Raw genomic sequence first — 14,760 nt, 5'->3', positions numbered from 1 at the left:
CAACCACACCCCCCTACACACTTATGGCGACACTTTATTCCTCTCCCGCACATTTTCTCCTTCCCTTCGCCAAAGGCGGGACGTACAAGATAGGAGCTTGACGAGCAAAGGGTGAAACAGTCGGGGGGGTGGGACGACGCAAAAGGCAAAAGTCAATGGGTAACAGGTACCTGATGTGTGGAGGGCTCGTGACACCCTACACCCTCTACACCCACACCGTACCGAGAGAGTGCACGCAGTGAGCATTAGCAGGATACGTGCATAGAGGAAGGAACCAGAGCAGCAGCGCTCGTCGAACTAACGAGGGAGGAAGTTACTCCTTCCGCTTTGCTGTAGGAGGGACACGTTATATTTTCAAGCGCTTTACGGTTACGGGGTGCCTATGGGTGTTGGCTTGGAATTTCTACCCCGCGTATACTCTCCCCTGCTGGAATTATATATACATGGATCTTCGTTAACTGCGTCTTCATTTCGGTCAAGGATTTTTTTGGATTTTCTCGTGGTTACAGGAGGTGGAGGCTTCGTTTATTTTTTCCGATTAATTTTACGTTATCCTTAAAATTCTCAAAATTAGGAAAAAAAAAAAATCAGATAACCGCATGGATTTCGCGCGGAAGTGCAACATAATCTGTGGCAAGCGGTTGTAAATTACCAGCTTAACAGTCCCCGTTAGAAAATACACGTAATTGAGCCTTAAATCACGAATGGGCACTCGAAACCCCGCCCAATGTTCGTAAATTTTGGGCTAAATTGTGCTAAAGGAAGAAGTTGGTTGGATCATAATTCATTCTTGTAACTTGCCAATTGTAATCTCCAAAAAAAAATGATATGAAAATTTCGCGCAACCCTGCAGTATGTATATATACGTCCACTGTCCCTTGATTGAGAACATCGGCGCTGGAAGCCCTCCCTGTGCATCCCTAAATACCCAATAACCTGAATTCCAGTAGATTCCGCAGTGCACCTGCACCAATCTCCCGTGCACAATTAAGATATATGTATATGTACCAAGGCACGCAAGAGAAGACCGACGAAAACGCGAGATAAGTATGACAATGCCCGCCGAGGGTTCATCCCTATCGCGATCCTCCTCCTCTGCACTGATAAACAATGAACGCCTTCGCCAAAGCGAGTAGCCAGGCTGGCTTTGATTTTGCGATCGGAGCGTCCGATCGGTTTTTCCGCGGTATCCTTCCCTCCCTCCTCTGGACACCTCCATTGTCTGCTTGAGAGAAAGAGTCGGCGCGATGTATAATATAATGCTATTGTACACGTCCACCCGACCTAATCTCGAGCTGTACGGTGCAGCTCAGCCGCGTTTGGATGACGGACGGACCGTTACGAACGAATGGCAAAGGAGTGGGGGGCACGGATGCACGCGCGAGATATATTATTAACGGGCGCGTTATTGGAGGTGTTAAGGCGCCTGCGGACCGGAGAAATACTGCTGCTCTCGCCCGGGAGAGGAAAGTCAAGGAGTGATTTATAGTACGCCGCTGCTGTGTTTCCCTCTCTCTTCTTCTTTTTATTTTTTTTTTAATTTTTTTTTCGCCACAAGCGCCGGAGCTTTCGCGTTTGGAGCGTTTCACTTTTCGAGCCAAGCTCCCGAGGTTCGGTAAACGGTGGGGGCTTGCTGCTGGGATGATGTAGGAATATTTTCGTGTTGACGGATCCTTTTTTTTTTCCTGTACTGACGAGAACGTGACTGCGACGGGCGATGGTGAAAAACGGGGTACAGTGTGAAACGTGTCCCATAAATCGAACAAGTAGAAAAGGTGCGGTTCGGTCGGACGGTGAGGATGTGTAAGCTTTCGCATGTGCACTGTAAACGAAGGATGTGATAACCTCGTGGAATATATTACACGGGCCGTGTGTTGTGGATTCGCGGGCGCGAGGACGGAAGAGAGTTGACGGCTCCGATTTGCATGAGTCTCGTGTGAAAATCATCTCGAGGGGGCACACGAGTGATTGGGTATCGGGAGAAACAATGGGTCTCTGGAAACACGACGGCATCGACGAGAATCAATTAAGAAAAACGAGTATATTTATTGGGTCTCTGTATGCGTGCGTGTTTGTCTCGATTCATACGTGGTCTGGATATGTGTTTGGCGTAGTCGTTAATTACCACAGGTTCATATTATATATTATACACACAGCGTATCTTCCATTTAACATCCCGAGTGAATGAATCAGAGATTGTACATCGAGGAAAAAAAAATGAAACGTCGAAGCGTCGATCGATTGATGGACCGTCACTTATATTATCGTATTGATTCGTATTTTTCGTTAAGCAATTTCCGATGACGTAACTGCGTTGTTGTGCAATACGAAAAAAAAAAATCGCAAGGATTTATCCTTCGGATAAAAGTGTCCGTGTATATGATACGATGATGAGTATGGTTTACGGTAAATCAGCGAATTCGGCTCGTGTCACCATTCAGTGCCATCATCCTACTATTACCATAATCAGATGCCATCACTGTTGGCTGTTTGTACGAACCGTAGCAGCAGTGATATGTATTAAGCAACCCACACGTTTGTTATAATCACTGGTTTGAAAAAAAGTAGAGCCTTCGATTTATTAAAAAAAATGGTAAACGCAGCACGAACAAAGGTATATATGGCAACTAAAACTTTAATTTAATAAAAGTCCCTCGTGTAAATATCACCATCTCAAATCTAACTGGGGCAAGTATAGCACTCCCTGTACATATACACATTTACATTTCGCAAGAACAATCGGCTGTTCGTCTTGGAGCAGCGCACTCCTTCCATATCCCATGGCAAGTATCAATCTTCCCTCTCTCGGTTCCGCAATTCGCGTGCATCCTCCGATCTGATAGCGGTAGTAGTAGTAACAGAAGTAGGCACCAGCAGCCCACAGGTATACACGTATATAATGGTAAGGCTCTCGGCCTGATAATTTATTTCCTAGCGCCGAAACCGCTTTGCGCCGCAGCCGTCGAGGAAACAATTACTCGGCGTCGCTCCAGGGCCATCGGCCTTCTCCTCTTTCGCGGTGGTTTTCGATTTGTCGGCTGCCCAAAAGGGAGAGGGGGGGGGAGAAAAATGAGAAAAGGCTTTGTTTATCGAGTAAAAGGAGCTCCCTCTCTCACCGCGTGCGCCGTAGCTATTAGATTTTGCTTTTCCTCTCTTTCCGTTTTGCGATACACCGTGGCCGGCGTGCTATCGCTCAATAACCAAGTTTGCCCCGTCGAGCTTCGTTTTCGATGTCGGGGGGCAATCCGACTCCGAAGGTACCGTACACTTGACTCTAGGATGGATGAAACAATTTCGCTGATGCGTTTTGAGTATATTACATTTGGGGCTGAGTATCAGCTTTGAAAAATCCAAAAGTATAACAGTAGGGGCCAAAAAAACATGGCAAAAAAATCCTTGCCCTTCTCGTTATTATTTGAGGCGCAGCTTTTCCGCGTTGCAAGAAAATCCGATTGTTTCGAGGTACTTATTTGGCGCTGCTTTGCCGTACCAAGGCAGCCTGTAGTATCTCTAGAGGCGAGAGCTCACGATTTCGCCTTGTTATTTTAGGGTCGAGACGCAAAGCTGTGTACCGAGAGGGTTTTTTGTTACGTGATTGTTTCAAACAAATTTTATTCAGTGTTTCTGTAAGTTTTAAATTAGATCACGCATAGTTGGGCATTTCATTTTGGTGTCAAATGAGAATCAAACGAAAAAATCAGACTAGAGCTTAAACACAAACTAATTAACTCATTATCTTTGTGTATAGTCCTAAGTTTAAATGTTTTTGTACAAGTACTCAATTCAATACAAGATAAGGGACAAGTTGACAAATAGTCTTTCTATCAGTGAGACACACATTTATAATAAATACTTCAAGTGTATTTTTTTTTTTTCAATTCTACCTTAGATAATTGATTTGATCATAATAATAGATCAAATTACAATCATCCAACTACCCACACCTGCGTCTATACTCGATTTGTCGAAGATTGCAATTATTGTGAGGAGTATTACGATTCATTCGGCGAACCCCCACAATTCAAACACTCGATTGTACTCATTAGCGCTTCAATTAATTCTTCACATGTACCGCACACTCGACGAGCAAACGTGTTTGATCCCACACATATGTATCAGTTACTCGTGTAATTTGATTATTCCTGTTATCAAAGCAAAACCGATAATCCCGCATTTGATATACTTAATTTTAACCTGTCGATTGTATATAACGATGGATAATAATACATAAAATTGCAATCCGATTTACCGTAAAAAAAAATGAACCCAATACCCATAAGTCCCACACTCATCGTGGCTCTGTTTTCCAGGTTGTCCAGGCGACGGGGTTGGTAACGAGCCCTCCCGCGCCACCTCAGCAGGGGCAACAGTTGCAGCAGCTGCCGCTCCAACTGCAACAGCAACAACCGATCCAGCAGCCGGTGCGCGGCAAAAGCGATGGGCCGTCGATGTCAGGGGTCCGCCGGCGGAGCGGACCCCACCAGGGCTTGCGCTCACCCGCGGCTAAACGGCCCGTCTCGGCACCCGTCGCCCTCCAAGGCTGGCTGCACAAACAGGGCTCGGAGGGCCTCATGCTCTGGAAGAAGCGCTGGTTCGTCCTCTCCGAGTACTGCCTCTTTTACTACAAAGGTACCGTTGGCTCATCTTTGACTCGACAATTTAATATACATATTGTTATTTTAATGTTATTCGAAAAAAAAAAAAAAAACAACAATCCAATGTTGCAACGTAAAAAAGGGATATTGGTTTTTTCTCGAGAATCCATCAGCTCCTCGAGGGAGCAAAGGCTTCTTTCGTCTCTCACGCGAGTCGTAGATCTTTGAATCTTTCAAAAGATCCTTCCGAGCGATAACCAGCTGGCGCACTCGCAAAAGGACGGGAAACCAAAAGCCTCGGTGATGCATAAATTTTCAAACTTCGAACACTGATATCCTCTTGCGCTAAAAGCTCGCACGGAGGAGTATACATACCCGTACCATCTTCACGTCACACGCGGGCAAGGGGATTCGGGGTGATGGTACTCGCGGTGCGGAGAAAATCCTCAAAGGAAAGGAAAAAATACAAAGAGAAAGATAAAGGGCAAAGGATGCAGTACAGCTTCAAGGAAAGGGAGGGGGGAGGCAAACAAAGGGGGAATCATTAAAAGGGAATGCGCGCGCGCGTCAAACGATCGGCGAAACAAAAGGAGCACTCGGGAGGGAGGGTATCGGTGCAAACGCGTACTTCTACATGTATTCAAAGGTTGGAGGAAAAATCATCTCGCCGCGCCGAGAATTTAAATTAAGAGGGAAGTCGCGCGATACTTAACACGCGCGCGCGCCCGGGAATTCCTTTGCTCCGCACTTACGTGTACTGTAAACTCGCGAGGACACGCGTATCCTTTTGCGCGGTCACACTGCCGGTTTTCGTCATTATCGCCTTTGTATACCTTTGCAAAAGTTAAATTTGAGCGCACTGTATACGAGTTCCTATTCCTTTCAAGCAGAATGTACTTGGTACTATAAATTTACCGATGCAACTTTACAGTATAACGATGGAACAATTTCACGAGCGCGATGTCGTTATACAACTGCAAAAGAAAAACCGTGGGACTTGTAAAGACGTTAATGTACACATGTATATATGCGTAATGATTTATTTTTCGTATACCTATACCTACTGCATCGTGATATCTCTTCTCATCCCTGAAATCGTCCTCGTCGGGCTAAATACTCGTCACTTCCGGATTTGACATTTATATACCTATTCGCATATTATGCACAATTTCAAGAAAGGAAAAGAAAAGGTTTTCTCCTTTGACGCGCTAGGCTGCACGAACTTCTTTCATGCGTTCTCTCACCGAGTGTGTTTCCAGAGCTCGGAGCTTTTGATGGGGCGCCGCGCCTTTCGCTCGTAATCGTTTTCTTTATCCCGCAACGGAGCTTGATTATACACGGGGAAAAGCGTACAGTCGTTTTGTTCCACTGTCTGGCGCTGGATCTTTTTTTTTTCCTTTTTTTTTTTTAGGATTCAAAGAGCAAGAGAGTAAACGGTTATTCCAGTCGAGAGTGAAGAGATGAAATGAAACGCCGGTTTGTTTTGCTCATTGTTTTGCACTCGAGCCGAAAAGAATGAGTCGTACAATTTGCGCTTGTTTACTATGAGTTTATTAGGTAATGAAAAAATAAAGTGAAAAGATCGGCAAGTGGTACGGACCACTTGTACGTGTATATAATTTGTCTTTAATTGTTCATTAACAAAAATTAGAGTGCACGAACAACCATGAAAAAATCCCGGTCATCAACGCCCATGCATGTATATATGTCCGTAGGTCCCGAGGAGGAAAAGCTCCTGGGCTCGATCCTGCTCCCATCCTATCGGATCACGGTCTGCAGGCCCGAGGACAAAGTCAACAAGAAATTTGCCTTCAAGGCCGAGCACGCCAACATGAGGACGTACCACTTCGCGGCCGAAACGCGCGAGAGCATGAACCAATGGGTCAACGCGCTCACCCTCGCCTCGCTCCTCCAGGACCCGAACCCGTAAGTTTTCGCACACGAAGAAACTCCAACAATTGTTATAGGGTATACTTTGCTCGGCAAACACACCCCCCTCCCCCTGTGTTAGCTTAGAATCGCACACCCCCCCCCCGCACGTGCACTCGTCAAATTACCAATGGCCAATTGTGATGGGAGTATTCGAGGCACACCGCCGAATCAATGGCTATACTGATTCAAGTACTTCCGCACGAGAGACCACGCAATAACCGGCCTGCGTATTCATTTCCTTATTCTTGCAGAGTTTGAATATTCATCCGGTATAAGCTTTGTACTGTTACCTTATCATCAATAGGTGTTAATTTAAGCAATACGTGTACGACCCGAAAATTTGCAAACTCCGAGTGTGTTGTATGGGTATACTTGGTCGGTTTCCGAAAAGTATCGGAAAACCCTGGCCAAATGAGTTCGCGTGTAGGTGAATGCAACAACTTCGTGGTCGCGCTGTAACTGTATCAAACATCCCCCTATAGTTGCATGGTCCTCCGTCAATTCGAGCGAAAGTTACTCTCCGCGCGCTTCGCTGCACCGTACAAGCGAGTTGCATGCATCGATAGGGCCACGTTGGAGTTCTGTACAATATAGCTTCGCCAAGAGTTGACAACTCGATGAATAATGTTTTCTCAATTTTTTTTTTTTTACCGAGGTCCGATTGAAATGGAGTACACCCGCGAGTCGAGTGATTTTGATTATATAACATTTGGCCCGAAATGGCCCTCGGGATAAAAGTTAAGCCGATAGAGGCTCGTTAATCTCTCATGTGGATGTAAAACGCGCTTATTCGATTACGTTTGGTACTAAACTTGCGTTTGGCCAATGGGTTGAAGTGGAAAGCCGAGAAAATTTGGAAATATCTAACAATACACGGGTGTTTACACCGTCTAATTATTGTATGATATTGCGTAAAACGGCAATTTTAAGTACTGGTGACGTAAGGTATCTTTCGTAACAACACTACGCAAAACATCTTGGATGTATCTTAAGGTACATGCACAGACAATAACGTACAAAATTAGCTTAATAATCTACAAAAATTGGGGATTACGAGTGTACGTGGTTTTGTAAATGGTAAATTGAGTTTTGTTCCACAATTTGTAGTTGTTATGAAGGGAAAAAAAAATTGCGATTGTAAAAAACTCTTTATCGTTAGGTCCCATAATCAACTGACTAAATTAACGCAGTCAGTGGCATTAGATGTTTATTTTTCAGGTGTTCATACATACCTTGCTATAAATACTCTTTCGTTAGATTTCACTTGATCACCTTTGCCCCATTCATATGTTCCATGGATTATAAAACAAAACATATTAGCTCACTTTTTCAGTATTAAATAAAGTATTCAATGGCATTAAAAAATAAACGTTTTTTTTTTTTTTTTTTTTTTTTTGTTTCCAAAAAAACAGCGGGGGAGGAGATAAAAACAACGGGTCCGAGGGGGCGAAGCAAGCAACGGGTGACGGGGACCGTAGCGCCCGACCGAGCGTATCCTCGATCTCGTCCATGATGAACCAGAGCGCGGACGACAGCGACTCCGGCTTCCACGGGTTTCAGTCCCGCGACGAGCCCAGCCACGCGTCCAACAACAACTCCAGCCCCAACAGCGTCAACACGGGCTCCTTTCCCGGCAGCAGCGGCAACAACAGCACCACCACCACCACCACAAACAACAACAACAACAACAACAACACCAACAACCCCAACAGCAGCGTCACTGCCAACAACAACCACAACAACAATAACAATAACAACAGTAACACGGTAACGCCGCAGCCAATGATGAATGGCTGGATGCAGCAGCAGTCGCCGCAGTACAGGCAACATCACCCGGACGCCCTTGGGAACAGTCCCTACAGCCACCCGATGATGCAGGGGGTGATACAACAGCAGCCCGTGCCCCACTCGCACCAGCACCAGGCGATGCTCTACCAACACCAGCAACAACAGCTCATCCAATCGCACAAGCAGCAGGTGCAGAGTGTCCAGCCGATGCCCCGCAATTACGGCCAGCCACTGTACGCCAACGCACCCCCGAAGCCCCGCAGGCTGACCGAGAACTCGAACGACTACTCGACCCCCTCGCCCGACCCCGACTACCGCAAGTCCCCGGTCTCGCCCGACGTCAGGCTCGCCAGCAAGAGTCCCATTTCCATCGTCGAGTACGTCGACGCGCGCAACCCCACTCCCATCTACGGCCAGAGGATACCCCTGCAACCACCGGCCCCGAGGACGGACAAGTCGGGCCTGAACTACGGCTTCAACCAAGCCTCGGTCGGACAAGCCGCCGAGAGGCGCACGCCCGACACTTACGGCAGAAGCAGCGTGAAATCGACGAGTCGACAGCAACAGAGAACCATCAACGGGGACTACGAGGACGTGTACGGCGTTGCCCCGCCCCAGTTGTACCAGAGGCCCGCTGGACCGGTGGGCTACACCAAGGGACCCGCCCCTGCCCCCATACCCATACCGGTTTACGCGCCCCAACAGCAGCCGATACATCACACCCAGTATTACCAGCAGCCCGTGGCCAATGGTAACATATTACATACATATATATATATATTATGTACACACACGTGTGTTTATGAATCGAGAGTGCGGTAACCCTGTGTGTTGGTGGTTTTTGATTGGACAGTGCCGGTTATGAGGCAGCAGCAGCAGCCAAAGTCACAGCAGCCACCGAGGCCGCATAGTGCCGATTTTCTCGAGTACGAGTCGAACCGGAGACCGGTCCAGACGCCCACGCAGTCGGGTAACGTCGTTGGACAGCCGAGGTGCCCCCAGAGGCCGAAATCGAGCCTCGACATCGTCGCCCCGTCCGAGATCGGAGCCACTAACGACAATTACTTCTACTCGGAGGAAAGGTATGTATATGGTTTCGTGTATGTACATGTGTTGTTTGCTCAAAAAAGACGGGTGTGTGTGCGAAAGATATTGTCGTCGATGATTGCACAGCGATGATTCACTCGCGATTACACGCGAAGCTTCCGCTGGATAGCGCCGGCAGGGATAAAAATAATTTCCTTATCTTTTTTTTTGTTTTTGTTTTCATAATGCCAATGGTGACGTTTGGGTTCACAGGTACGCGGCCCAGATGCGTCAGAGCGCCGTTTACCTGCACCAGACGCCCCAGCACCTTCAGCAGCCGCAACAACAACAACAACAGCCGCAGCAGCAAAAGAACCCGTCGCTGTCGAGGGCGACGACGCCGTCCAAGTCGAGCGCGATCTCGAGGGACACCGAGTCCGGCATCGGCACGCTATCGGAAATGTCGTGCGCGTCGATTGGACGGCCCCAGAGGGACCATACCCACCAACCCCATCCCCTTCAGAGGCACACGGAGTGAGTATGATGTACTTGCGTACAACGCATAATTTTACTACCAGCTTGTGAGATGACGAGCGTTACTTTTATTTTTTATTTTTTTTTTTTTTTTATCATGTGTTAATTTAAATATAGTGAATGATCGCTTGTTTGTTACAAAAAACGAGATGAAAAAAAAAAGATCAAACCAACAAGTCCCGACAAACGCTTCGTTAAAGTGAAAAACACATAAACCGCGGCGATTCCCCGGGCTCAACAGGTTCCCGAAAAGTCCGAGCTGAATGAAAACAAACATAAACACCTACGCGCTGGCTCCTCGAGAGCCAAACTCGCACAGCACCGGTTCCCTCTCTCTCAGTCTCTTTTTGTGTTCTCGTTCGAAAAGAAGCAAGAAAAAAAAAAAAAAAAAAAAAAAAATTCCTCCAGGCTAAGCACGAGCGAGGCGGCACATCTGAGACGATCGCTGCGCGAGACCCGAGGCCCGGCTCTGATTCACACCGATCACTCGCCCGGCCGTTCGTTGCCTCGCGACTACGAGTCGGCGGGCGCTCGAGCGGCTCACGTGGCGGCGAGCGGAGCTGGCAGCAGACGCTGGTCCGAGTCGCAGCAGCAGCAGTTCGCTAGATCGGCAAGCGCGAGGCTGCCGCGCAACAGGCATCCCGCGGCCATCATCGACTACGACGACGACGACGAGGACGATTACGCGGAAAAGTCATCCGGGCAGGACTCGAGGGATGGTGAGCGCAAGATTCAACAGGTGAGTGGTTATACCTTTTTTTTTACCCTCTACAAAACCGTGGAAGATCGGCAAGTTTTCTCCATCAAAAGGCGCGCAGTTGCGAAAACAGAGCTCGGCCGATTGTTTTATGATTAACGCCCGCGATGAAGCGTGTCGACGCTGTTTGTTTTTTGCCGCGCGTTATTTATTGGACATTGCGATCGGTCCGGCGCGCATTTCAAGTATTTTTACGCGGTATTCCGTTACTGCCGAGGCTGCACGCGTACGGATCTTATATTATGTGGGTCATTGAAAAAGTACATGGGTGTGTTTCACAGATACCATCTAGTTTTTTTTCTTACCTTAGCTTACACTCAGAAAGAAAAAATGGCAATTTATTTTCATTTCGTTATGCAAGGAGTTTCTCGAGCCTTTGCGACGACTTTGAAAACCAAAAGCCATATACCCTCGGTACGGTCGCCCCAAATGGGGCATCTTTGGAAAAGTCACGTAACATCGACGCCAACGCAGCGCGCTTTATACGTATACAAAGGAAAAAAAAGGCCATTTCCAACAAATCGAGCCGCGCGCACGAGATTCTTTTCCCACTGGATCGTTTGTGCGAAAGTCGAGGGAAGGGGGGAAAAAGCCGATCTAAACGCCGCGTGCACAGCCTTCTTCCGCGACAGCAGGAAACCCGTCACTCGCCACTCGCGTATATACATATACATACGCGTATGCCCACACGTCAAAACAAGCTACTTACCGTTGCTTGCAAGTCTCCGATCGGTTACGTGTAAAAAATGTACGTACAGGTACGTGTACCACGAAAGTCGGGGGGGAAAAGACAAAAAAAAAAAAAAAAACTCGCCACCAACGATCGGATGGAGAGCTCATCGTAGAAATGAGCAACCGATGAATCACACGCATCGACGTAAGTGTACAGACGTGCACCCACGTATACGATAAAACGCGGAAACAACAACAGCAACGACTGACTTTTAAACCTGCACTCCTATGTTATGTGTATATATATGCAGTTTCGTCTTGTATTTCAGTATCTGTACGGCCGCGAGCTCGTCAGGGCAACCGCGTGTTATACAGCTTTCACCTCTCGAGTATACCAATATATATATGTGTATAAACCCCTCGTGTATTGGGTATTCCGTTTGGTCCCCCTCTCGCGTGGCTCGTCTCGCGTGAATCATCGGTATTTCACCTGGCCGATATAAACCGCCGACATCACGATGTTTTTCCATTTAAGTGCATGATTTGAATTTTTTTTTTTTTTTTTTTTTTTCATGTGTTACTTTTTTTAAATGGTCCTGTTTGACGGGTAAACTCGTTTCTCACGCGCCAGTACACCAAAGTGAGGGGGAGTACTTACGGCAGGTACTCGCCAAAAGTGAAATGGACAACAGTTTGTGTGAAACAATGACCTTTTTTGTTCGTATTGTACTTTTTCCCGTGTAATTTTTGCTCATTTTACAGGGTTTTTTCGCACGTTACAACTGATGTGACCATTACACGTATATTCTCGGTATAGGATGACATTTAAAAACAATTTATTACCCAACCGGTTTTTGCTACGACTTGCCTATATATTTTAAAAGCTGAGTAAAACGCGCATAAAATTTATTCACTTATCTGCACACGATAGCCATTTACGGAGAGCCCCGAACTTGAGTAAATAAAAAAAAAAAAAAGCAGCCCACCCTAAATACAAACTATGAACCACGATTCCAGCGCGAAGAGTCAATGAAGCGCTTACTGGAGTGGAAGCAGCGCATGCTGCAGTCGCCGCTGACGCGAAAGCCAAACGTCGCCCCGGCCCAGCGTCAGCAACAGCACACCAACGATCTGGCCAATTGTTACAAGCAGCAAACCCTCCTGGAGTTAGCTGCCCACGAGGCCGCCCTGGCAGAGCAGCAAGCGGCCGTCAACAGGCATGCCTCCCGTAGACGCGACGACGCCCACCACAGACCCCACCATCCCCGGAGCAAGAGCACGGACGCGAGGAAAAGTGGGGCTGCGCCCCATCACAGCGCCCTGCCACGGTACAGCAGCTACAGCAGCGACGACGAAGGTAAGCACGAGCTTTTACTTTTCATCTGACACGCTACCACATCTGTACCCTGTTATAATAACTCGACGTTATTATTATTATTATTATTATTATTATACACACGTCGACAAACACGTTAATAGCGATAAATATCACACACCCTACTGTTTGTCACCTTGGATTTTATTGGCCCTCGCTTTGACACGTGCGCAAGTCGAGGGATCTGGAGAGCACTGTGTGCTCGATTCGATGGATAAAAATTAAAATTAAAACTCGAGTAAACAAAAGTCATCCAGGTTTTTCGACGAGTTTTGCGATTTAACTCAAGCTTGTGGTGGTACACGACACATTGTCAAATGTCACGAAGGATATTCATGTAGTACAATCTTTTGCAGGGTATGCACCGGAGAGCCTTTTATGACGAATATTTTTCGAAATTCATGATACACCGCTTATAATTTTAGTAAATAATACTTTACAGGTAAATTTAACATGAATTCACCTGATGATTTCGGAATAATATTCTCAAAAGGTCTCTGGTTATGCCACGAACTTTGAGTTTCGACAGGCGTCTTTTACTCGTGTTTTTGTCTAACACCACTGTCTACAATAATTCGCCATTAACCAGCTCACTAACAAACAAAAAAAGTGCTATCTCGATTATTGTAACTTATTTGACTACTGCCATTTTTGTCCAACCCCCTGAGTCCAGTATGTATATGAAACATATATATATATATATGTATGTTGTTACACCCCTCTGTCATAATATTTAGATCCTATAGACTAATCAAGCGTGAAAAAATAATAATAAAAAAAAAGTGCAGCGCAATCTCCTTTCTCCGAAATCTTCGGGGGAACCTTCCTCCTCTGTGCGCCTGTGTGGGGGCCAAGGCTCTGGGCTTTTTTGGTGACTGGATCATATTATATTGTATTAACACTTTGGTACTTAACAAACGATATTTACTCTTTCATGCGTTCCCATCCTTTGTCACTGTCAAAAGACGAGAACTCATTTAACGTAAACCTTGTCGTGATTTCCCATTCCTTTGCATTAATCCGTGAAATTTGCTTTGCATGTCGCATGTCGCAAAATAACTAATAAAGTAATACCCGTTTACTGCTTGTTATTACAACTACATACGAGGGTAAAAACATTTTTTGCCCTCTATTTTTTCTTTTTTTTTCCCCCCTTTCATTCCTCTTTCTTTCTTTCTTTTCTGTGGCTTGCGGTCCTTGGTATATTTAATCCTGGTATCAAAAGGGCTTCACTTTCATCGGCATCCTCCTCACAGTAAACAGGTTGTTCGCGACGAGACCTTGAAGTTTAAGAATGTTGAAAAAAAAAGTGCCATACATTGCGTTTTTGATTTCCTTTTTTTTTTTTTTTCTTTTCCTTCTTTTGGGAGAAAAATTGATAAAGTGTTGTTGATGTTACCCTTTGAAATTTGATTTTAAAAAAAAGCTAAAAGTTTCAAGGTCTTACTCGTTCAATCCTGCAATATTAAATATTAAATGGTGTACACCAAACCAAAAAAAAAAAAAAAAAAAAAAAAAAAAGTACTAAAGTGTAACGAAAAACATCTTTTTTTCCAAATGTTCAAAAAAAAAAAAAAAAAAATCCAGAGTTAAGCGACGTCCGCCGGAAGCGCACACGCAGGCCTCCACATACAGGCAGAAGCCCCCGAGGTTTCGAGAAGGAGCCGGCCCATTCATCGTCACCCGCGAACTGCCAGCCGTTCCAACAACGACAATCACCTTCGCCGATCATCAGCGTAAAGCCACAACCGTCGTTGCACCGGCCCGATTTCGGCAGCTCTGCCCCCCTAGACACGGGTTACGAAGAAATGTCGTTCCCACCAACGAACCCTCCAACTCCCTACGTCAATCCTCAAAGACCAACCTCCAAGCTCGACACCTACCCCATACGGGAAGCAAATAAGCCAGCACGTCCACAGCAGGTACCTCCCAAAAAGCCACTCGGTATCCTCAAAACCTCTGGATCGTACACGACTAATCATCCGAGCACTCGTCATGAGACCGGTAGACACAGTTCATTGGCTAGTTACGTGCCCAGTGAGACTTGGCCACACGTGCAAAAAAACGTGCAGTGGAATTCA

General features: G+C 46.3%; 1 protein-coding gene across 1 annotated transcript in view; it reads left to right on the top strand.

Moving 5' to 3' along the window:
- LOC106639841 (uncharacterized) overlaps positions 1–14,760 on the top strand; it is a 101,712-nt gene that overhangs the window by 26,425 nt on the left and 60,527 nt on the right. The window contains exons 4-10 of the mRNA XM_089596452.1: positions 4,311–4,629; positions 6,311–6,521; positions 7,940–9,066; positions 9,169–9,397; positions 9,615–9,875; positions 10,284–10,614; positions 12,322–12,661. Of these exons, the coding sequence (XP_089452578.1) occupies positions 4,311–4,629; positions 6,311–6,521; positions 7,940–9,066; positions 9,169–9,397; positions 9,615–9,875; positions 10,284–10,614; positions 12,322–12,661 (2,818 nt within the window). The remainder of the gene's footprint in view (positions 1–4,310; positions 4,630–6,310; positions 6,522–7,939; positions 9,067–9,168; positions 9,398–9,614; positions 9,876–10,283; positions 10,615–12,321; positions 12,662–14,760) is intronic.

This window comes from Copidosoma floridanum, unplaced genomic scaffold (genome assembly GCF_036245765.1).
Source record: "Copidosoma floridanum isolate Cflo_tuat_1 unplaced genomic scaffold, Cflo_Japanese_pri ptg000030l, whole genome shotgun sequence".
Lineage (NCBI taxonomy): Eukaryota > Metazoa > Arthropoda > Insecta > Hymenoptera > Encyrtidae > Copidosoma > Copidosoma floridanum.
This window is presented reverse-complemented; position numbering and strand designations above follow the sequence as displayed.